This window comes from Agrilus planipennis, unplaced genomic scaffold (assembly GCF_000699045.2).
Source record: "Agrilus planipennis isolate EAB-ADULT unplaced genomic scaffold, Apla_2.0 scaffold193, whole genome shotgun sequence".
In the NCBI taxonomy this organism is placed as follows: Eukaryota; Metazoa; Arthropoda; class Insecta; order Coleoptera; family Buprestidae; genus Agrilus; species Agrilus planipennis.
In genome coordinates, this window is record NW_020442456.1 from 124,276 (window position 1) to 150,003 (window position 25,728).

At 34.2% G+C, this 25,728-nt stretch overlaps 1 protein-coding gene across 1 annotated transcript in view; it reads left to right on the forward strand.

Moving 5' to 3' along the window:
• The window catches only part of LOC108736789 (protein phosphatase 1 regulatory subunit 14B), a 71,485-nt gene that overhangs the window by 21,142 nt on the left and 24,615 nt on the right, over positions 1 to 25,728 (forward strand). The window contains exons 2-3 of the mRNA XM_018469363.2: positions 5,895 to 5,990; positions 16,831 to 16,872. Of these exons, the coding sequence (XP_018324865.2) occupies positions 5,895 to 5,990; positions 16,831 to 16,872 (138 nt within the window). The remainder of the gene's footprint in view (positions 1 to 5,894; positions 5,991 to 16,830; positions 16,873 to 25,728) is intronic.

Here is a 25,728-nt window from a genome sequence, read left to right on the forward strand (position 1 = left end):
CATATAGGGTGTCCCAGTTATAATAATTAATATTTATACCACAGATTCCTACGGACATTTGGAACATAAAATGTTATAACACTTTTGACTTTTGAAACAAAATAAAAAATTATAAAATTATAACAGTTTCGATGCCGGCCCTGCACAATCGCAAATTAATTACGATTGCCAGCTGATCGTAGAAAAATTCACCTTCACTAGGTCGGAATCAGCTGGTTTTTGGGGTGATGTTTTTGTTTATGTTTGGTATTAAGTTACGGATCAGCCGAAGAAAATGCACTCGCGTTAAGATCTATTAGATGACTGAAACACGTTAGAAAAACTATGTACCTATCACAATCGAAAATCCCATGATCGTAAACCGAAGTGGACCTAATGTAGTCCATGACGTCGAGTATTATGTTATTTTAAATAGAAAAGAATTTTTAACAACTACGGAATAGTTAGAAGCGGTGCACAAACAACCCTCACCACCCAGCGTTTGGTAAAAGTTTGTAACATAACGTACTAGTGTACTAAAACAAATGTATGTGTTATGGTTGTAAAAGTTGAGACAAGATGCAGACCTACTTTGACCATTCACATGTGTTAAACGTTACTTTGCCTGGCAGGGCTCATTATCCCCACGTGGGGTAATACAAGGGTGTGTCCAGAAGGACCAATTTTGGTTATTTTGTTTTCATTAAATGTAAAAAGCTAAGTATTGATATAACCTCGTATNATTAGAGGCAGAAACAGGAGGTAGGAGGGGTAGAGGTAGACCTAGATTAGATTACTGTTCGCAGATAGTTAAGGATGTGGGATGTTCTAGTTTTAGGGAAATGCGAAGATTAGCTCAAGATAGGAAAGGGTGGAGGTACGTGTCCAACCAGTCTTAGGACTAACGACCTTATGATGATGATAAATGTGCGAGGGCGTCATCCAAAAAATGATCTGGCTCGTTACTGGGAATTTTACATCAACAAATTTTGAACAGGCTTTACCACAGCAGCTTTACGTGGTTACGATGTGATTTTTAAAAACGTTTCAATGTTGAGTTAGTTAGTATCACGGCAATTTTCACATATCTAATCGCGCAATGACATGGTTATTTTTTAAAATGCCACTATATTAATTATTACGTTTCAAAATTAGAATAACTCTGGATCATTTTTTTTAATTTCAAAACATTTCTTGATAGTGGTTTTGCATTGTAGTAACTGTTGATAAAATTAGTTATTTCAACGTATTTATTCATTATAAATTGTGTCGTATATTGTGTATGCGTAACCGAAACAGATTTCTGTTTGAATGTATTTTTGGAATCGCAATTATTTCGGTAGGGATACGGGAGTTATAAAGGAATTCTGTGCGTAGAAGCGAGCGAGAAAGTTTTGCTCTGGGGACATGAATTTAATTTTATACCTTGTTCAGGGTAATTAACCACTGGCGCTGGATAAATGAACAAAACAGAATTGTTCTCTGTTTAAATTTTAGTTCGTTTGCATGAACAACAACGGTGTTCCGCTCACTAAATTTTCGAAAATATTCGTATAGTAAACAACATATAAAAGGCACCGTTCGTAAATTACAGTGAATTTTACAAACCAAATCTATAAATAATTTATATAAAAATTTCTTAACAGCGGTTATTAATATTTAATAATTTTTAAACGTTAATGTGGAATTAATTAATTTCTTCGCGCTACAGATTACCTCAAGTTAAGGAAAGTTTTTGTAATCCGTAGTGGAAAGAAATTAGATTAATTTCACATTTTAATGTTTAAAAAAGATTAAAGATGGTATAAGAACAAAGGCTTTCACGGCCGGAATCCATAGTAGAATGAAGATTCGGGCTACAAGACCGTGGTCTGAGTGAACTATTCTGTCCAGACGTTTCGTCGGCTACTGCGGCTGACATCCTCAGTGGTAGTGATGAGTTGACAACGTGAACGTAGATTATATTTCGAAGTCTCGACAGCGACTGGACAGAATAGTTCACTTAGACCACGGCCCTATAGCCCGAATCTTTATTCTACTATTAAAAATGATATTTCTTTCTATCTTCGTTTGTCGTGATTGCCATAATGAGTTGATGCCAGCGTTGCCAGCCTGTACGATAATTATGGGGACATACGATAATTTTGTTTCAAATACGAAAATACGATGTACGATATCGTAATTCAAATTTCTATTAAACATATCTACAATAATCCGTGTTTATGGGATAAAAAAATATTTTCAAATGGTAATTATGTAGTGGGTTTACGATATTTGTTTCTGCCAACCTATTGCCTTGTTTTTCTACCTTCTTAAAATCTTTTATTAAAAGAATAAATGTTGATGAAATATTATCTCGTTTTAATTCTAATAATATTTATAAAAATAATAATAGGAGTAATGGTGATGATAATGATGACGGTATAATAATAAAACAGAGTTAATACGTTGATTACTATTATTGTATTAGATTTTATTATAAAAAATGTCAGCATGAAAATCGAACACTTTTTGTACCTCCACACATGGAAAAAATGGAGATTCATACAAAAAAATACCGATAGCTCAATGGTAATACTCTGAAAATTAGTATTAGGAGATTTTTGAGGTGGTTGATAACAAATTTGTTATCAGAATTACAATTTTCAAAATAGTTGACCTATTATACGAATAATTTTCAATAATTTAGAATTTTGAAACAGATATTCTTTCATATTTTGAGGTCAAAATAAGATTAAAATGTTATTTGTAATTTTTCCGTAAACCCCACAGTCTGAGTTAAAAATTCACAAAGTTTCAAAATTGTATTTTGCGTAACTTTAAAAATTTGTTGAAACAAACAGGTTGAAGTAGGAAATTCTTTCAATTTTGGTAAATAAATCATATCTACAGTTGCCGCTTTCTAAATATTATATACTAGCTTAATTACATAAATAGAATATTACAATTCTTTTCCGCTCTATATGTCTACATGCATAACTTCCCTGTTTGATTCCATTTTATCCTACTATAATATAATCAAGTGAAATTGATGAAATATTTTATAGTTGGTAAAGGAAATCAAACCTTCTATGGTTGATTTATTGCCATTGGAATTATTCTCGTGCAAATTCAAAGGCAAAAATCAGTATCTAGGTACTATTGGGATCCGTCAAATGGGCATACACCATCTGGTGGCAAAATTTATAACTCGAATGAGGGAAAAATTTACATAGGAACTGTGCACGCAAATTGTAAAATTGTTTATTAAAATAAGAAAACACGTAAAAAAAGTAAAAATTTTTTTGATGATGGAGTCGACGAAGTTTTCTTCTAAAGTTAAATCAAATAAAAAGTTAATATGTTCAGTGAAAAGCTGCAATAGCACTTCAGACATAGATCTTCACTCTTCACCTACATTAACTACTAAAATATAAACTAACCGTTTTATATATGTAAAAAATATATTCGGAAAATTAGAGAAAAAAAGTAAACTAATAGAAACTTGGATGAAAGCAGTAGGTATCAAAGAAGTGAATTCCGGAATAAAAATTTGTTCACGTCATTTTAATGCACATGATTATATTTCAGCAAGTATTTACCATCAGCCATAACCTTAATATTTAAAACTAGAATCATACTAAAATTATAAAGTGAGAAATTATTTATTCCTGTGTAATTGATTTAATACAATTCTAATGATACGATATAAGTATTTTGAGGTTAAGAACCTACCTGGTGTAATATAACAAAGTTGCAATAATGTGTTTGCAACGTTCTCTTAAATCGGCTTTGCACGTGCAAGTCATTGATATGATATTGCTTAAATCACCCAGAATCACCTCACCAATTATATAACGTGAATCACTTTTTAAATCCGAAGTTTGTAAAATGTAGGCAGTAAACTTGACGGAATTTGAAGGCTGGCTTCCGGATTTGTTATTTCCGAATTTTATAATGTGATTGGCATTAAAAACACGCTCACCTTCAACGAAGTTTCCTTTCCGAGGCTTTGTGTCAGCCCAATCACATATTGTGTCAATACTTATCATTTTACTTTTACACTTGGAAATTGCACGGTACATTATAGGAACTACGATAAATTTTCCCTAATCGGCGCCATGTTTTTAGGCTCCTCCCATTTGATGGGTCCCAAAAGAAGCTTTTTTAATTTTGGTCAAATTTTGGGTACTTTGTCCCACTATAGGTAACTGTAAAGATCTAGATTCTGTTCTCGGCCGATACAATTCTTTTTTTTTTTTTGAGATCGAACGACTCGAGCAACGCCGCGAATGACGGCTAATTATTAATAAAAATAAAATTGTTTAAGTATTTGATAAGATTTTTAAGTTGTTGATTTGTCTTCGCTATATTTGTTGTAATCCGTAAAAAAAATTCGTTGTCCGGGACAATTCGAGGGTTACGAATTCGGTCGGTAGGATAATAGATTATTTTTCCCGGACTTCTGGTAAGACTAATATGGAGCCTTTCTCTCATGAACTCGTGGAGCTATCAATTTGAAATGAATATTAAATACTTAGGTCTGCAATCCTTCGGAGCTGTGAAAAAGCCAAACTTCTAAGTCAACGCAATCAAAAGATACGCCTGTTTATGTCGTATATTTTGACACTCAAAATCAAAACCTATAGAATACATCCCGTTGACCTAGAATCATGAAATGTAACAAGACGCAATGTCTTTTAGCACAAGTAAAAAAGAAAAACCGAAAACTGTAAATTTAAAGTTACATCACAAAAAAATTTTTTTTAATTGTAAGATTGTAACTGTATGTTTTTGGGACTGATTCTGGGGAAATATAAAACAAACTGGGAAAAAGCGGGAAAATTTTTCAAAACACGATTCTGTAGACGAACGCACTACATACATACCCACAAGTTTGTACGGAACCCTCAGTGCGTGAATGTTATTAAATGATTAGTTTAGCCAACGCAGGTAGTAAACTATGCGAGAAGAAAATTGTAATTTTGTAAATTCACTGTATTTTACTTTTCAAAAAGCATTTTACTCGATTAGAAATTTGAGGGGGTGCAGGTAGGGTTCCTAAGTGGGTAGCCACATTAACTTTTTGTGGGCCCCATGGGGTTGCCCCTGGTACAAGGAAGGGGCAAATAACGCTTTATCGAATTTGCCCATTACCACGAATGCCGCATGTGGCCCCCTCAGGGAAAAATTCTTGCTACTTCATTAAAAATTTGTGAAATGAACTTTATTATTATTGAAAAAACAAACAATATATACATATATCACTTATTTGAAAATTTGTTTGCTCTTAAGTAAGTTTGTTTTGTAGTCAATAATATTTCAAATTGCAACCGTTTTACTGTTGTTCGAACTGATACGTCTGCTTTCAGTTGTCTTAAATAACAACATCAGGAACACACTTGTTGGTTCGTTGCATATGTAAAAGATTTCATTGAAACGAATTGGGCAAGGGTTTAAAATTTACGTTTTTTTCATTCTACCGAGAGTATTTTCAAACGGATTTGCCTTATCGAGCCCTCATAAGGTAGATATAATTTAAGTTTATACATGTGATAGGTTTGTCCTTTAAGACCCATAGAAAAAAACCATAAGGCAATCCTAATTTTAGTATTACCACTTTTTTGGTGGGATTTTCATGAGGAATCTACGGGGCAATCCCTAGATCGGCATGCTCCTTATTAGCCACATAAGGCCCGCACGCTACAATGGGCATGTCCCCTATAAATTTTAGTCGGGTAAAAATGTTTTAAAATTAAAAGTACTGAAATTCGTTTCAGATAAGTTCTAAAATTTATAACCAAACCTAATAAAATTTACCAATATTTGGGCTTCGAGCAACAATAACATAAATATTTTGGGCATTATTTTGAACATACCTAATTCACAGATATATCCGAGTTTTGCATGCTTATCAATAATTTTTTTTGTTTTAGCCCAAAATAGAAGACTGCAACAGTGAAGAGGTAGAAGTCGATATAGACGAACTTTTGGATATGGACAACGACGAACAAAGGAGACGACATTTACAGGTTTGTTTGTGCTAAATTTCTTTTTTTATTACGTTTACATGTGGTATAAAATTCAAAAGAAGGATTTATCTTTATATAGACGTGGAGAAAAAATATATTCCACACGTTCATCTAATGTAATATTGCTTTATTCCTGGAACATAAAAAAGGAAAAATGCCGACAAGGAAATGTATAATTTCTATTTTCGGTACAGGTTCTGTATGTACATCATATTTTATATTTTGTTTCGGCTGTCACGAACAATTCTATATACATATTCTATTTATCATAGTCTTCTATGTGTATTAAAGTAGAATTCAGTATGAAAAGTTTATTTTCCTTTATAACACAAACTTGTGGTTAAAAATTAGTAATTCGTTGTTCTTGATAATTAGTTTATTGCATTCTCTTTCATGTTGCAATTGAAAATAATTTCAATAAAGTGGCATGATATGTATGTACGAACCAATCTAAAGGTTGTAGAAAATACCACGAATGGCGCGGTAAACGCCATCTGTAGTACGATGCTACATTTTAGGATTACGTATGCTCTAACAAGGTCCATTTAAATATATGGATATCTACTTGTTGAAACGAATCCCAGCGTAGCTGACCTCAACGTGAAAGGCACGTTACCATAATCGAATAAAATAATTGGAAGTGGTCTGTATTCTGTCGAAACTGCCAGACGCGGATCGCAATTTCGATCTTTTTGGATCTCACTGATGTCTTAACAGTGCGTTTTAGAAAATACCACAAATGGCGCGGTAAACGCCATCTGTAGTGCGATGCATCGTACTACATAAAATGTAGCATCGCTACAGATGGCGTTCACCGCGCCTTTTGTAGTATTTTCTAAAACGCACTGTTAAGACAGCAGGTAAAAGTTGGTCTGCGTTCTGTCGGAGCTGCCTGCGACGCGTTGATGAGATCCAAAAAGATCGAAATCGCGACCCGCGTCTGGCAGTTTCGACAGAATACAGAACACTTCGAATTATTTTATTCAATCTAAAGGTTGTGTTACACGGTGCTCTTCACGTCCACCGCCGTCCTGAAAAGACGTCAAAGAAAGTGTTAGGATATGTCCGCTCCAGGCCGTATGATGTTTTATATGCGGCAGAAAAGGCAATATAAGTTTTTATATGGGTTAGAAGTTATTTGATATGTGCAAGAAGTACTTAACGTTTCTAAAATATGTAAAGAAAGCTACAGAAATTGTCGGTGTTGAAATGCACAAATATTCCTTTGAAGCAGGACCACGAAGCACCCGGATAAATGACCTTGTTATGTGTGCGGCATACCTGAGCCAAAGTAACCTGCACCAATTAAAAAAAATTGTCGTCACTACTTTAATTGGGCTATGGTGTAAATACTTACTCGTTTCTTTGATTAATATACCGAATAACCGGGTATACATTTACCAAGGTTCTACATCATTCGTTATATCCCACTCAAAACGTCGTTTGAACAATAAACCAACGAAATTTTAATTCTTGGCTAGAGGATTTTCAGCCTGTAATGTTTATAAACACTAAATATCAGAAAATTACGCGGCTTTGTCGGATATCTAGTGCCATCCTAAAAAATTGCCGTTTCCAGCAAGTTCGAAACCGGGTACCCGACTCGTCTCTAGCTTTATATTTTGTTTTCTTTCATAGATATGTACGAAGTCTGTTCAAAAATATTGCGAGTTTTGTGTTTTTTCAAAAATTACTTATTTATTAATGAATATCTATTTTGTCTCCTTCAATGTAATGCCCACCAGATATGATACACTTGTGCCAACGTTTTCTCCAATCCTTGAAGCACTTCCAAAAATCATTTTTTGTGATCTTGTTCAACTCTTCCTTCGATGCCGTCTTTATCTCCTCAATCGTAGCGTAGCGTCCACCTTTCATTGGCCTCTTCAGTTTCGGGAACAAGAAAAAATCACAGGGGGCCAGATCCAGGGAATACTTTGATTGAGACATTATTAGAGTGTTGCTTTTGGCAAAAAATTCGCCCACAAGCAACGGTGTTTGAGCAAGGACGTTAATCATAATGCAAACGCGAATTTTTGTTCTTCCACAAATCCGGGCGTTTCTGACGGATTGCTTCTCGCAAATTGCGCATAACTTGCAGGTAATATTCCTTATTGACCGTTCTACCTTCTAGCAAGAACTCATGATACATCACGTCCCTGCAATCTAAGAAAACTGTAACCAAAACCTTCACATTCGACATAACTTGGCGCGCTCTTTTCGGTCTTGGCTCGTGCGGCAGCTTCCATTGGGATGATTGAGCTTTGGTTTCCGCGTCATAACCATAAACCCATGATTCGTTACCAGTTATGGCCCTCAGGAATAAATTCGGGTCGTCGCGGACACAGTCCAAGAGCTCCTTAGCAATGCTAATGTGATGCTGTTTTTGGTCGAAATTGAGAAATTTTGGTAAAAATTTTGCGGTGACCCGTCTCATACCTAAATCATTGGTAAAAATCGAATGGCAGGAACCAATTGATATGTTTAGGTCCTCAGCAGCTTCTCTAACGTTTATTCGACTGTTGGCCAATACTATTTTCTTCACTTCATCAATGTTTTGGTCTGTTGTTGACGTGCTCGGGCGTCAGGCACGCTCTTCGCCGTTCACATCTCGGCCCTCTGAGAACATTTTGTACCGCCGATAAACGTTGCTTCGGTTCAAGGTAGCTTCACCGTATGCCATAGTCAGCATACGGAATGCGTCCGCGCACTTAATTTTGTTTTGCACACAAAATTTGATACAGATTCTTTGATCCATTTTTTGGAATACGTAAAAATCGAGAGCGAGCCAAAACACGTAGAAGCAAAGCAGCTGTCATAAATTAATTGAACATTCAACATGATCGAACTTGTCGGCATAATTCAGAGACATGAGTACGAAATAAAGCCACAAAAAAAATTGAAAATCGAATATACGTAACCCGCGGAAATTCAAAATTCGCGAATTTTTTTGAACAGATCTCATATGTTAGCAAAATAAGCCCTCTTTCCTTTACAGTACAATAAACAAAACATATATGCAAGGTAGTCATAACTACTTGTGTGGCTGCACAACATAAGATTCGCATATTTGTCCGTTTTAACATTAGGCAATATGCAAAACAATACGTACCGTATGTTATTGCATAATTGGTCCACACGTACATAATCGCAATAACGTTACTACAGTTTTATGATTATAACAATTACCCAATGAATAGGAGTTGTTTGTATTGTAAAGTAATCATACACTATGTTCATAAAAAATTTGCGAGCGATTCCTATAATTAAAAATTTTGACTACGTCAGTGGTAAGATTATTTCGGTAGCCGTTGGAGGTAAAAATCTATAAATGTTTGTTTTCGTATAAAGTTCTAAAACAATTTATCAGGATAGCGGTTCTTTTGTGATTATTATTTGACACATGTACACTAATAGATGATAAGGATTAGATAAAATATATAACTAAACTAAAAGTAAATTAATTACATTAAGTAATGAAAGTTGTGCTTGTCTCAAATTTTAAAATTGCAAATATGTATACATATGTATGCAATTTTGGTTGTATAAAAATAAATAAATTGGAAACGTTGTTGCTTTCAAGACTGATGAAGTCGAGGAACAAAATTGTTACAAGCTCCATTTAGCCATTATTTTTTTTTTATTTATCCAATCAACGGATTATATGTATAGCCCTTTCTATATTATTACAAAAAAAAGGGGGCTTACGGAAGGAAAATACAAGTTAGTAAATTTCGAGTGCAAGTGTCGGTGTAAATTAGGAGCATTATAATTCGTTAACGTTATTTTGGAGTCACTTTCTCAAATTTTTCAGTTTGCATTTAAAAAGTCTGGAGTCGTTTACCATCCACAATTCTCCATCTAAATATGTTCCGCAGCCTGATTAGTCTGTTAAAAGGGCAATTAGAACCGAAATTTGATGTAGCATTTTCTTCAAGGAACTGTCTAGGTGATCTTAAATTATAGCGCACATACGCGTGTAATAAATGTACATTTCTTTCAACTCTGGACAGGGAACCAAATCATGCATTATGTTAAACGTCATTGAAAGTATGATCGGATTGGACAGTGGAAACATTCAGTGCGTAAGAGATCCAGTCATATTTATGGTTGAAAGGCAGCGAATCTTAAAAATTTATGAATAAAATTTTCATTGAGAACTGCATTACGCCAAACTGGCGAGGGGTACATTAAAAAGGACAGGACCATGCATTTATACAATATGTAGATGTAGGATTATCCAAATAACAAAAAAATTTTCTGGGTAGACCGCATAATGAGACCTAGAGATCGAAGGCTTTAGATATAGTACGATCTCGATATGACTATAGAAAGTGAGAACTCTATCGAAAACGACCCCCGAGTCTCTGATCTGGGACAAACGCTCCAAATCGACGGTATTTATGCAATGCTGAGAAAGTATAGGATTGCGGTTTTTAAAGAATGCCGTAGAGCTACACTTGGCAATTTTCAAGTGATATTCATTCTCAGTTGACCAAAGGAAGATGCTAGATAAGTCTCTCTGAATTTTGAATACATCTTCTACCGAGGAAATTTTTGGATAAATTTTTAAATCGTCCGCATAAAGGAGACTTTGTGCATGCCAGACTTCATGGAGCCCCGGAGCCTGCACTGAACCTTCAACTCTTAACAGTTTATGTTTTATTAAATAAGACTTATAACCAGTATACCGTTACGTCTCCAACCCCCATCAGCTTCAGTTTGGCAGTAGCTTTTTGACTTACCTTAAGGAAAATTGATTCATATTATACGAATATTGCTGTTTGAAGAACTACAACCCTCACTTTGATACCCTTCTTGTAAACGATCCAGAATCAACTACAGCATAGGAAGTGGTTAAGTGCGAGAAAGTGAACTTTATTATTAAAAAGACAGTTACGTTGAAGTCATGTTTAGTTCTGATAACAATATTGCATGCCACCGAAGTGATGTGGCGTATGATTTGGCGCATGATCTAGCAGGTGGCGTGCATCTAGGATGCTACTTCAAATTGCACCAATGCTGGCAAATGAATCAAGGCTCACTGAAAGAACGCAGTAAGCAACATGCCAGTTGTAGCTTGTAGCATGTCATGCCATTGCAGTTAAAGTAGAACTTGCTGTTACTCCATTTTGTTGTTAACCAAAAATGAAAGATGATCCAAATTTTAAAATTAGTTTTTTTTCAATTATTGAAGCAAATTCCTGCATTTATGATCACATATGTGGGGATGAAGCTTTAGGGGAATGCGAAGATTAGCTCAGAATAGGAAAAAGCGGAGGTGCGTGTCCAACCAGTGTTAGGACTGATTAGCTTATGACCTTATGATGATGATGATGATGTGGCGAATATTCATATGGGAATGTGCAAGAAAAGATCTGGGAAAGGACAATGTATTTATTGTGTGTTCGTTTGGTTTTCCAGGGTTGTATTCAGTGTCTTCTTTTTGTACGGTTTTCATTCATATTGACTAAATTTACTGAATCTAATATATCTTCATTGAATGTCATTATAAAACTTACTCCTATCACGGCGTACCTGTGTGCGAAAAAACTTATGCCACATCACTGTCATACCAGAATCACGCTTCTGCTATATTTTTATACCACTCTTCTCCGGCGGCCCTCACTATTGATTTTTCACCCATCTTATACGAGGGTGGATTGATAAGTTTCCGGCCTGACCAAGAAAAACAAGGTTTTTAAAAATTTTTTTTTTTTATTTCTCAACATAATCTCCTCCAAGGCTGATACATTTCTCATAGCGGTGTTCCAGTCTATTAATGCCATCTCTATAGACTGATTCGTCAAGCTCCTCAAAATAACCATTTACAGCTTCGATTACTTCTTCATTGTCCGCAAATCTCTTACCGCCAAGCCATTTTTTGAGATTAGGGAACAGAAAATAGTCACTCGGGGCTAGGTCTGGAGAGTAAGGAGGGTGCGGCATCAATTCAAACTTTAGATCGTTGATTTTAGCCGTCGCAACGATTGACGTGTGCGCTGGTGCGTTATCGTGATGAAACAAGATTTTTTTCTTCGCCAGATGAGGTCGTTTAATTTTCACCTCGTGGCTCAAACGTTGCAATAAGTCTGCGTAGTATTGACCAGTGATAGTATTACCCTTTGCAAGGTAATCAATGTATATAATACCTCTTGCATCCCAAAAAACAGTAGCCATAACCTTGTTCGCCGAAAAAATTGTTTTTGCCTTCTTTGGAGTTGGTTCCCCTGGTCCAATCCACTGTTTAGACTGTTCTTTGGTTTCAGGAGTGTAGTGGTGGACCCACGTTTCGTCAACGGTTACGAATCGACGCAAAAATTCGCTTGGATTACGCTTATACAATGACAAATTTGCGGTAGAAATGTTTTTTCGAATCAATTTTTGGTCGACTGTTAGCAAACGCGGCACCCATCTTGCACAGAGCTTTTCCATATGCAAATGTTGGTGCAAAATATGTTGCACACGTTCATATGACATCTTACAGGTCTCAGCTATCTCACGCACTTTCAATCTGCGGTCTCCCAGCACTATTTGATGAATTTTTTCGATCATATCTGGAGTTGTGACCTCAACGGGGCGTCCTGAGCGAGGCCCATCAGAGGTGCTCACACGACCCTTTTTAAACTCGGAAACCCACTGCTTAACGGTTGAATATGACGGGGAGGATGTCCCCAGTGTTGAGTCCATCTCTTTTTTAATTTCCTTCGGCGTTAACCCCTTCAAATAAAAGTATTTGATGACAGCACGATTTTCCTGCTTTTCCATTTTTACGAAAACCACAGAGGCGTCTTGTTCAGCGTGCTGTCAAACCTACACTAGCAAGGAGATCGGGCTGAAACTATAGCTACAAGCTATCCAAGGATGGTACTATAGAATGTCACCTCAAGGTAGGCCTAGTGGCGTCATCTCTTGGTTAGGCCGGAAACTTATCAATCCACCCTCGTATTAGGGAGTAACTATTGAAAGTAGTGGTCGCCTAGTGGTCAAAATTCGACCGCAATTCATTAAATTTTTATGTTTAAATGTTAAAGACGTCAAACTACTGTTACTGTTACTACGTGACTTTTAACTGTATTTTTCTTTATTTTAGTTTTATTCGTGGTGTTTAATTAATGCCTCTATGATAATGATATGGCGTTACTTGCTGGACTTTCGATAAACCTAATTGGTCATATTAAAACGTCATTTTATTGCAACTTTTGTAGCCTTGAAATAACTAAATAAAGACGATTTCGTCGGTGTTGGTTTTGCAACGATAAAAATATTTACAGCCCTAGTTTAACTCTGATTTATATTCATTTTAGAAAGGGGGAAAGACATGGAATCAATTTCTACAGTATTAGTTTCTTAAAATATGAATAAAGTAAAAATATGCAAGAAGTGGAGTAATACTTAAATGCTTTTAATAACCGTGATTTATAAGAAATTGTTAAAATATAACGTAAATATGTTTTCGAATGTTACAATTAAGAAAAAACTCAATTTGTGAGATTCTTATCGTTGTTGTATTTACAATTAGCGGCTTTTTTGAACTATCAAACATTGTCATAATGTTCTCGCTTATTGTTGAAACAATGAAATTAATTTTAGGAATTTTTTCAATAACTCTTATAGATTAGGTGTGTATCAAATAGACCTTCATATTTCCTATTGTAGTGATGTTTTATTATCTATTGCGCCATTCTAACACGTTTTGTGACGCGGTTAGAGGACATGTGGTATGTCATCTCTTGGTTAGGCCGGAAACTTATCAATCCACCCTCGTATTACTCCATTGAACTTAAATTCGAGTTTCAGCAAAATTATTTTATTTAAATGAGCATTTTGCACAGTATAAATAACGTCGCGTAATAAAATACCTTTCGCACTCTAATTTATTTTGTAATTAATCTTCAAACGGCACCACTATGAATAATCAATTACAGGCTGTCTGCTGTATCGCCCACTGAATCTCTTTTTCCGCCTTTTTATTTCGGCTTCTGTCGTCACGTAAGTAGAATCTGGCGGTAATTATTTGTAAGGACTAGATGTTCTAGAAAGATTCCATTCCAGAATGTAGGTTCTGGATAAGTCTGGTTATCATTGTTATTACACACATCCTTATGAATGGCTTCTGGTTGTTTTTGGCATACGTAATCGTGTGCAGATATTGAAGAGTTTTCAGGTCGACCAAACAATCCGCTGGTAGTCTAGGTTTATTAGGGAGTAACTATTGAAAGTAGTGGTCGCCTAGTGGTCAAAATTCGACCGCAATTCATTAAATTTTTATGTTTAAATGTTAAAGACGTCAAACTACTGTTACTGTTACTACGTGACTTTTAACTGTATTTTTCTTTATTTTAGTTTTATTCGTGGTGTTTAATTAATGCCTCTATGATAATGATATGGCGTTACTTGCTGGACTTTCGATAAACCTAATTGGTCATATTAAAACGTCATTTTATTGCAACTTTTGTAGCCTTGAAATAACTAAATAAAGACGATTTCGTCGGTGTTGGTTTTGCAACGATAAAAATATTTACAGCCCTAGTTTAACTCTGATTTATATTCATTTTAGAAAGGGGGAAAGACATGGAATCAATTTCTACAGTATTAGTTTCTTAAAATATGAATAAAGTAAAAATATGCAAGAAGTGGAGTAATACTTAAATGCTTTTAATAACCGTGATTTATAAGAAATTGTTAAAATATAACGTAAATATGTTTTCGAATGTTACAATTAAGAAAAAACTCAATTTGTGAGATTCTTATCGTTGTTGTATTTACAATTAGCGGCTTTTTTGAACTATCAAACATTGTCATAATGTTCTCGCTTATTGTTGAAACAATGAAATTAATTTTAGGAATTTTTTCAATAACTCTTATAGATTAGGTGTGTATCAAATAGACCTTCATATTTCCTATTGTAATGATGTTTTATTATCTATTGCGCCATTCTAACACGTTTTGTGACGCGGTTAGAGGACATGTGGTATTGATGTACAGTGGATTTCATTTATTACGACCTTGGTTATAGCAGAGCCGGGCAAACTTTAACTTCGCAGGATCCGCTACATGAGGTTAGTTTGAGTCACTCCATACCCTTCTATAAGTACGAGAGAGTAAGCAGTAATAAATAATTTTGTTTTGTCTTTTTCTTCTCCCTTACACTCCCATATCAAGCCCCTTCATCCCGTAGACGAGCGAAGCCACTCTCGCAACTTAAATAATATCTACCAAAATTTTCGTTACTACGTTCGCAAAACTATTGGGTTTGACTATGGAAGAGGGGACTCACCTACGAAATGGAAGGGATAAGAAAAAGAAAGAATCATTTCACTTGCACTCGCAGGATCAATGAGGATCTACTTGGTTAACCTTGAGGAGCACTCGGGATGCAAAAGAGCCGAGTTTGAGCGGCTCTGGGTTATAGCGACCTTTTTACGATAGCGACGTCAAATCTAAGTCCCTTGAAAGTAGGGTTTGTCGGTTTTTAAAAACCGGTTTTTTGGAGAAAATTATGAAATTCGAAAACCGGTTTTTTAATAGAAAATATCGGTTTTCAATGTATGAATAACACTTAAAAAAAAATTTGAAAATGACAAATGTAGCCAAATGTACCAGACTGATAAAAACACTCTTGCAAGCGGTTCGGTTCTTGGAGTCATATCGGACCAATGTAAACGGTGTTTTGTCTATTGGATAAATTAATTTAGATTTTATATCAGTTTGATAGTTTTTATTTAAAGGAACAGGAAGAAGTGACTTCCTCTACTCAACCTCTAAGAAAAGAGTTTTTGGCCCTGGAAGCCACAAATAAAAGAACAAAAAATTTAGAATTATTATATCAGCCTTTAAAAACGATTAAGCCTAGTTCGGTCGCAAGTGAGAGGGTATTTTCTATTTCGGGGAATTTTGTGAATAAACTAAGGACACGGCTAAATAGCAAATCGATAGACGTCCTCTGTTTTCTGAAATCATATTTCATTAAACAAAAAAACAAATAGAATATTTAAATTTGTATTAAAATTGCCCGGAATAGAAAATACTCGGTCCTTTGCTTAATTGTCTTTAAAACTAAAATTGATTTTAATAAGTATGTATGCATAAACTTTATTTACTCTTGTCTTTCGGCTTTGATTATAATTTACATTATATAATACACAGTTATATATTTTCTAATTGTTTTTAATAAGTATCCATCTGTATCTAATAACATTGTTTTTTAAAAAAATAATATGGTTATTATAAAAATATGAAAATATATTGTTTTTATTTATTCGAACCCTTTGCTGAATAACTCGTTTCACTATTATAAAAATATTTACATCCTTATATGTGAAAATTATGCATAAACAACGAATTATTGTTTTTAAAGTTATTTAATCCTGGTCAACTATTATTTCTTTGTTCTACTAAATTGCATAAAAAAATTTTACTATCAATAAAATTGAACAGTAAATAATTTCAGTCAAAAACTGCTTTTAATCACTCTAAATTTTCTGTTAAAATTTTTTGTTCGAATTACAGAATATTCGAGCAAAAAATTTTTTTATAAAAATTCGAAACCGGTTAAAACCGGTTTTCTGGAAAAATTACTATTCGAAAACCGGTTTTCTAAAATGTCGGTTTTTGTATAAACCCTAGTAGAAAGCTCACGTTAACGTTCTAGGTCACGTAAGTTCGCAAACTGTCTAATATCATTCTCGTTTAGTAGAGTTCTGTTTTGGTATTTATTTGAAGATATACCCAACTAAAAATTTGTTGACATTCAAAAAATTTTTATATATAAATCACAACTTCTTTATTTTAAGTCAGGCTGTCATAAACTAACGATAAATTCTTATCTTTATTTCAGAGCTTACTCACTGGAGCAAAGAAATCTCAAAACGATGTAAAGGTAAGTGTCTTTTTTCTTTATTTTTAAGTCGTAAACTTTATGAAGTAAACAGTGCCGCCCGCCAGTCGCTTCAAACGATAAATATTGTTCTGGTATTATCGTCAACAAGAAAAGTAAGACATGAAATATTTCTGTTTGGCGAAAATACATATGTATATATATATATATCTAAGCGATGTAGGATTTTAAAGTATGAGTACATGTAGAAGTTTTGGGAAATTTATCGTTGTAGGTCAAGAAATTCCTAAAACTTTTACTGCCGGTTATGTATTTATCTGTTGGCTGTTTGTAAATACGAAATTGTCGAATTGAATATGATAAAAGATATCACACGAATTAATAAAAATAAACATATTTTTGTAGGCCCCACTTGTATATAGCCTAATAGCAGTTTTGCAAGAACAATTAAATTGGGCAACTGAAGATGTGATCACAAAGTGATTGAAGTCTATGTTTGGCCAAAATAAAAGGTTTTTGTAATTTTTCCATTCATAAGGTTACAAAAAAATATTTCTGTATTTTTACTATCTCTGAAAGAGGGGCGCGGATAGGTGTGAAACATTTACAACAATTAGCTTAACTTCCATTGCGTCAAAAATCTTAACTACAATTGTATAGAGGAGGATGGAAAAAAGAGCGGAAGAACTATTAGGGGAAGATCAATTTAGGTTTAGAAGAAATAGAGGAACGCGGGAGGCCATTCTAGCTTTACGGGTAGCAATAGAGAAAACGATAGAAAAAGGAAAGAGTGCGTACATAGGATTTGTAGATTTAGAGAAAGCTTTTGACAATGTTAAATGGGACAAGATGTTAAATATACTTAAAAATGTAGGGATGAATTACAAAGATAGAAGAGTGATACTTAGTTTGTATAAAGAGCAACAGGCAGTTATAGAGCTGGGGATGCAACGTAGAGAAGTAAATATTAGGAAGGGAGTCAGGCAGGGATGCACACTGTCACCGCTACTTTTTAATCTATACATCGAAGACGCCATCAACATCATTAAAGACAGTACAACTGTAGGGATAGATGTGCAAGGGCAAAAGATTAGTATGCTTAGATTTGCAGATGATATAGCAGTATTAGCATCTAGCAAGGAGGACCTAGAGATAGCTTTAAATAAAATGGAAGCGGTACTGACAGATCAGTACTGTATGAAAATAAATAAAAGTAAAACTAAAATACTGGTATGCAAGGGAAGAAAAAGTAGGGAAAGAGCGAATATAAAGATAGGAGACGAAAAATTAGAAGAAGTGGCTGATTTAAGATATCTAGGAAGTCAGATAAGTCAGGACGGAAGGAGTAGTAGGGATATAAAGCAGAGGATAGGGAAGAGTCGTGTCGCTTTCAATAAAAAGATGTCACTTTTTTTAGAAATTCAAAAAAGATTGTTAAAGGTATATGTTTGGAGTGCGGTGTTGTACGGATGCGAAACATGGACAGTGGGCGCGGCGGAAAAGAAAAGGCTAGAAGCCTTCGAAATGTGGTGTTATTAGCGAATAATGAGGATAACGTGGGTAGAAAGGGTTGTAAGCAATTGCAGAAACCGATCACTAATTTTTATCCAAAACGCTTTCTGGGACCATTGAAGTATTACGTAAGAACTACAGGGGTTTGTGGATCTATGCTTTGCATATTTTTGATGACACGGGGGAAGGGGGTCTGGATGGTAATTATGTCAATAGTATTTACTTTTTTACTTTTTAAGATTTTTTTACAAAATTTAGTCGATTTTGGTGTGACTACATATGGCAACTCTTACTTGTCTATGCATGAAAACGAATTTTCAGGGACTCATAACTGCTGCTCATGAATCAATAAAGAAACCAGAACACATTAAAAAATGCATGTAACAATGTTTACGTAAGCATAGGACGGGGGTAATAGCTTTGCTTACTTTTGTTGACGAGAGGGAAAAGGGGGTTTATAATTGCAAAAAAATTGTTTACATAATACTTGAACGACCCCTTCTGTATTTCGCTGATTTGTACATAACGTGTTATACTCTTCTTGTCATTCTAGTCTACGGAATATTTATTAACAGTACACATATTAATTCGTAAAGTTTGAACGGCTGAAGTCAATAAACGATTGGAACCTATTTTTTCTCGCAGTTTTTGAAAACTAATGGGGTTTGGACGATTGAAATTAAACATTGAGAAATTTACCTAATCCAACTACTACTGGAAAAAAGTGTAAATGATGTTTCTCGAAAAGTTCGCAATGAGATTGTAACTCTCATATAGATACACCGATTACAGCTATGCCGATGCTGGTGCAATTTTTCGTATAATAGGTTGATGTCTTTTGATACTGTTAATGAGAAGGAGGGAGTTATGTATGTAACTTTAATCCTTAAACCACTTAATTCGATCTGAGCACGGACGCCTCTTAAACTCTTCTCTCATTATGGGGTATCCTACCTCACGTATGTCCACATATCTTCCTTCTCTAATATATTTCCTAATTGCTGGCCTGCGTATAGGTTTTCTAATTATTCTTTCTACCTATTTGTCTTTTCCTTACTTTCCATCAAAATGACTCCTGTTTCGTATCTTATATTATTACTGTACCCTACTTCTTTGAAACTTTTAATTTTATTATAAGACTCATTCGTTTTACCTGCTATAAAGTTTTCTTGTACTTCTCTACACCTTATATCAATCCACTGCTCCGTAGCTATCCTACACTTCCTAATTATTTCCCACTATATCGCTTTATATCTTTTTTGGCATTTGTCGTTTGTTCTGCTCTTGTATTTCTTCTTCTGTTAGTCCTACAATCTCGTTAGTTATCCAGGGTTTTCTACTTTTTTGTTTATGACTTAATATACATACATTTAGCTGCAGAATCTAGACACGTTTTAAGGAATGAAATGTCCCTGTCATTCGTTTCTCTCGCCATCTTTAGTATTTTGTCTCTTCTTGTACCTACCCTATCACGCATTTCGTTACATTTTAGTTTTTTTAAGTCAAGACGTTTTGTAACTTCCTTTTTCTTAATTTTGAATTTAAGAGTAGTCAAACTTACTTAAAATTAAAAATTTCCAAAATAATCTAACTGTTTTTATACGTGTAGATATCTATGTCTATAGGTACATGGACACAAGTAAATTCGGACTCCCTGGAGTCCTGGATGTCATGTTGAAATAGATCAGTCAGTTAGAGCCCCTCTGGTAAAATAAAATTCAGTGATTCTTTCTAACTAGTATCAACATATCAACCTAGAATACGAAAACTAGCACCAGAATTGTCGCTGAGTGAGGCAAGTCAAAAACTCGAGGTTGAGACTTTTGAACAGAATGATTCAAGAAACCGACCGAAATCCACTTTCTCTTTCATTTGAAATTCGTTTATTGTATATTGTATGTATCAATAGCGTTCTCATATTAAAATATTTAATAATGATATTGCTTTTGTTATATTAGTGAAATATCCACAAAGATATGTAATGATTAAACTCATTGACAACAATAGAAGCAATAAAAAATGAATCTAATTTTTGCATTAATAGCAGCAGGCAGTTAAAGAATTTCAGCAGCAAAGATGTGACGATACAAGGATTTATCGAATGGTTGGAACCACAGGAATTTTGTAGAAGGAGAAAGAATTCTCAAAGCAGAATATGTTTTAAAATGCGGAAAGAATATAGTAGAAAGTGTTAGTGATTCAGTGAACATTACATCATACTGCATGCGGACATCAGGTTTACCTAATTGCAAATCTTCACCAGACCAAAGAAAAATTGCTTATATAGGTAATATGTATAGTTACAATGGGATGTGCGTGTAAAGTGAGCTTCGAGGAAAAGTGCAAACGTATACCATAACAACAACAAATAACCATATACATGTATTTGATTCCAGTTGCAGGACTTTAAAGAATTACAAAATAATAAAAAAATGTTAACAAAGCGGTCAAGAAAGTAATGAAAACTAATACAAACATCTTTATATGAACGTCTTTGACAACCTGGTACAATCCATAATGCACCGAAGACGTTTGTCATCTTGTTATCTACTTCTGTTATGGAGTTTTCCATAAAAATCTCACCAGTGTCTCCATCTGATAGATATCTATGAAAGACGGAAGATGCGTAACCAACTAGTCATTTGGCATAACTATTTTGAAGTCCAAACTTTGTGTGCTACTGTATTTCTAATTTTATATTTATTTTAGCTTCACTTATTGATAAGTACCGAGACCTTAAAACGATTTCAAAATTTTCTCGGGATCCTCAGGCCCATCCAATTTTATTGTACTAAATACCTAATAAACATATCATACCTATTGTTATGTTTCTTTCCTTTATGGATAACTCCATATAATTAACTAATTTTGACATGGTGATGAAAGAATAACTTTTGAAGCTTGCATCAGACAGCATGCTAAAGTAAGAGTTTTTGTGTACAACTTGGCATATTCTGGATTAAAAGGCGGTTCGAGTTTCCTGATCTTTATTGGCATAAAATCGAAAAGGAGGAATACACTGCAATTAGAAAATATTTAGACTAAATAGTAAAATGTAAAATATTGCACATTTAGTTGTTTGGGTTACAATTTTAACTGTTTGTTTTGTGAGCAAATTGCTATTATGTTTGAATAAAATCAAACAAACTTGTTTGACAATCTCTGATTTATTTAATCATCCAACTCAACTAAAAAAAAAACTATTTGTAGAGAATGTAATAAGCGATCCCCTTGAATTCTGGCTTCTCGATCATCCCATGTTCTTTAACATTTTTTTATTTGAGATTTTGCTTTGTCTAACTGTTTGTAATTACTGTTTGTCAGTAATGCTAAGAATGTTTTTGAAAATGGTTACCTTCCTTTTTTGTTCATTAAATCGATTTATTTGTTTACCTGTTTTCAATTTTGTAAAACACGCTTATCAGAGATAATTTTTTATAGGCTTATGTGTTATAAATTAAATGTTATCTGTTAGTTTGATTGAGTAGATGGTATTTTAATACATTCATACAAATGAAATAGCAAAAAAGCACTTAATATTGTCATTTCACCTTGATTTAATAAAATAAAATGATAACATTATTATTATAATTTCTCAGAAAATGAGAGAATGATTGTTGGCTCGATTTAGTGTTTTTTCACACTATCCGGAATTCCACATCAGGTATCGGATCGTCGGTCGGAAGGCATACAGAATGTTTTCATACATGCCGAAGCCGGCTGGCCTGTCTACACACAGCGACGTTAGATATACCAATTTCTTGGTATATGTACTGGTTTTTCAAGATTTGTACCATGTACCAAGTCACTTCTGTCTTGGTATGCAAACATACCAAGTTCTGAATATTGACCAAATTAATTAAGTCTACCATCTANACTTAATAAGCGATCCCCCTGAATTCTGGCTTCTCGACCCCCCATGTTTTTTAACATTTTTTTATTTGAGATCTTGCTTCGATTAACTGTTTAGACAATTTGATAATAATATGTGAATTGGAATTTTATGTGGTAATTATCCATTTAAATTGTCTTGGATTTGATTTTTCTTTCCACAACTATCTCGCTTCTGTTCTTTTTTTCTAAATAGTCAAGCAAGATTGCTCTAGGTCTTGCAGTATTGGTCTTAGTCTTACGTAATTATTAGATTAAATGAGCAAGGTCGGTCAAGACTTAACTAAAGACCAAGACGAACTATTTGAGCAAAACCAATACAAAATCTGCGACATCTTGGTCTGAGTCTTGCTTTGATCATCATTAATTTTAAACATTCCTATTTGTTTTGTTAATTTTATAAACCATTAACGCCAAGAATGTTTTTGAAAATGGTTACCTTCTTTTTTTGTTCATTAAACCGATTTATTTGTTTACCTGTTTTCAATCTTATACGAGACATAGCTAATTTTGTAAAACACGCTTATCGGAGATAATTTTTTATAGGCTTATATGTTATAAATTAAATATTATCTGTTAGTTTGATTGAGTAGATGGTATTTTAATACATTCATACAAATGAAATAGCAAAAAAAGCACTTAATATTGTCATTTCACCTTGATTTAATAAAATAAAATGATAACATTATTATTATAATTTCTCAGAAAATGAGAGAATGATTGTTGGCTCGATTTAGTGTTTTTTCACACTATCTGGAATCCCACATCAGGTATCGGATCGTCGGTCGGAAGGCATACAGAATGTTTTCATACATGCCGAAGCCGGCTGGCCTGTTTACACACAGCGATGTTAGATATACCAATTTTATGGTATATGTACTGGTTTTTCAAGATTTGTACCATGTACTAAGCCACTTCTGTCTTGGTATGCAAACATACCAAGTTCTGAATATTGACCAAATTAACTAAGTCTACCATCTAGCATGGAATCAAATAATAATTAATCTTTTTTGTTCTTATTTCTCACTATTTTCAGATACTTTCAATTTGAAAGTGAAAATTACAAATCCGTTGAAAGATTAGGGCATATGCGCCAATGTTACGTGTTGCGTTTCTTTACCGTTCACATAATAAGTAAACATAGTGATAGCTCAGTCGATAAGAACTGGAAAACTTCATAGACGGTTAATTTAAAAAGAGCTTCAAGGGTATCATTTATTTTATCGTTGATTAATTATTTACTTATTGAATGGTACTATATTGAAAGATTAGGGCATATGCGCCGATGTATTGTGCTTCTTTAACGTTCACATAATAAGTAAATTTCATAGTGATAGCTCAGTCGATAAGAACTGGTAAACATCATAGACAGTTAATTTAAAAAAAGCTTGAAGGGTATCATTTATTTTATCGTTGGTTAATTATTTATTTATTGAATGGTACTATATTGTATAGTACGAGGGTGGATTGATAAGTTTCCGGCCTAACCAAGAGATGACGCCACTAGGCCTACCTTGAGGTGACATTCTATAGTACCATCCTTGGATAGCTTGTAGCTATAGTTTCAGCCCGATCTCCTNTATTTTAATACATTCATACAAATGAAATAGCAAAAAAGCACTTAATATTGTCATTTCACCTTGATTTAATAAAATAAAATGATAACATTATTATTATAATTTCTCAGAAAATGAGAGAATGATTGTTGGCTCGATTTAGTGTTTTTTCACACTATCCGGAATTCCACATCAGGTATCGGATCGTCGGTCGGAAGGCATACAGAATGTTTTCATACATGCCGAAGCCGGCTGGCCTGTCTACACACAGCGACGTTAGATATACCAATTTCTTGGTATATGTACTGGTTTTTCAAGATTTGTACCATGTACCAAGTCACTTCTGTCTTGGTATGCAAACATACCAAGTTCTGAATATTGACCAAATTAATTAAGTCTACCATCTAGCATGGAATCAAATAATAATAGGATTTGTAGATTTAGGAAAAGCTTTTGACAATGTTAAATGGGGCAAGATGTTAAAGATACTTAAAAATGTAGGGATGAGTTACAAAGATAGAAGAGTGATACTTAATTTGTATAAAGAGCAACAGGCAGTTATAGAGCTAGGGATAAAACGTACAGAAGTAAATATTAGGAAAGGAGTCAGACAGGTATGCACACTGTCACCGCTACCTTTTAATCTATACGTCGAAGACGCCATCAACATCATTAAAGACAGTACAACTGTAGAGATAGATATACAGGGGCAAAACATTAGTATGCTTAGATTTGCAGATGATATAACAGTATTAGCATCTAGCAAGGAGGACTTAGAGGTAGATTTAAATAAAATGGATGCGGTATTGACAGAAAAGTACTGTATGAAAATAAATAAAAGTANAGGTTTTTTGTCACAACAGTACCAGGTTTTCTGATTTACCTGACGTAGCTGTTTACACTTGCCAATTATTATTTATACTATTGAATAGAAAGGAACAAAACGTGCATATACAGTCGAATCTGAATAAGCGAAAACTGGATAAGTGAGAAAACTTTATAAGCGACAAAAATAGACAGGTCCCGCCATTTTTAGCTCCGAAAATCTCTATGAATGACAGTGTAAGTGCCTCTTTTAGAGAGAGTCATTCTTCACTTCTAGACTCCAGTAAATGGTAGTTCCTTAATCTAGACCTCTGTAAGCGAATCTATTTACGGTACTAGACATCTACAGCACACTTGTGCGCTTGTTCCTATCCGCTCATGGTACTCATCCTCAACATTTGGTTTCAGTTGATAACAATCATTGGAAAAAGTACGTTTGACGTAAAAGTAGGGCTGCCATTCGTCCGGGATTCCCCGGATTTGTCCTAGTTTGAAGGGCGTCCGGGGGCCTTCCGCCAGGGGTTTTTGAGTCCCGAACACTTTTGTTATCAGGGGAAATCCAATTTTTTTTATAGATAAGCGATAAATTGAAATAAATCTTAGTTAAAAATTCATTCATATTACCTCAGAAATGAATAAAAATTAAAAAATTATAACGATGTTTTTATTTTTGTTGCAAAAAATATATTTTTTCAGAGGTGTCCAGGGAAAAAACCATATTTCGCCCAAATGTCCGGAATTTTTGCCGTGTTTATCCGGCGTCGGCAATTTAGGTTATACTAGCCCTGAAAAATTAACTGATTTCTTTAAATAAATAAAATAAGTACTTATTTATAGCTAAATGTGTATATATTTATGTATCATCAATTTCTTAACGTTCTAGCACCATGTTTATGATCTATTTTTATTAATCTCTATTGGGATCCGTCAAATGGGCATACACCATCTGGTGGCAAAATTTATAACTCGAATAGGGAAAAATTTACATAGGAACTGTGCACGCAAATTGTAAAATTGTTTATTAAAATAATAAAACACGTTAAAAAAGTAAAAATTTTTTTGATGATGGAATCGACGAAGTTTTCTTCTAAAGTTAAATCAAATAAAAAGTTAA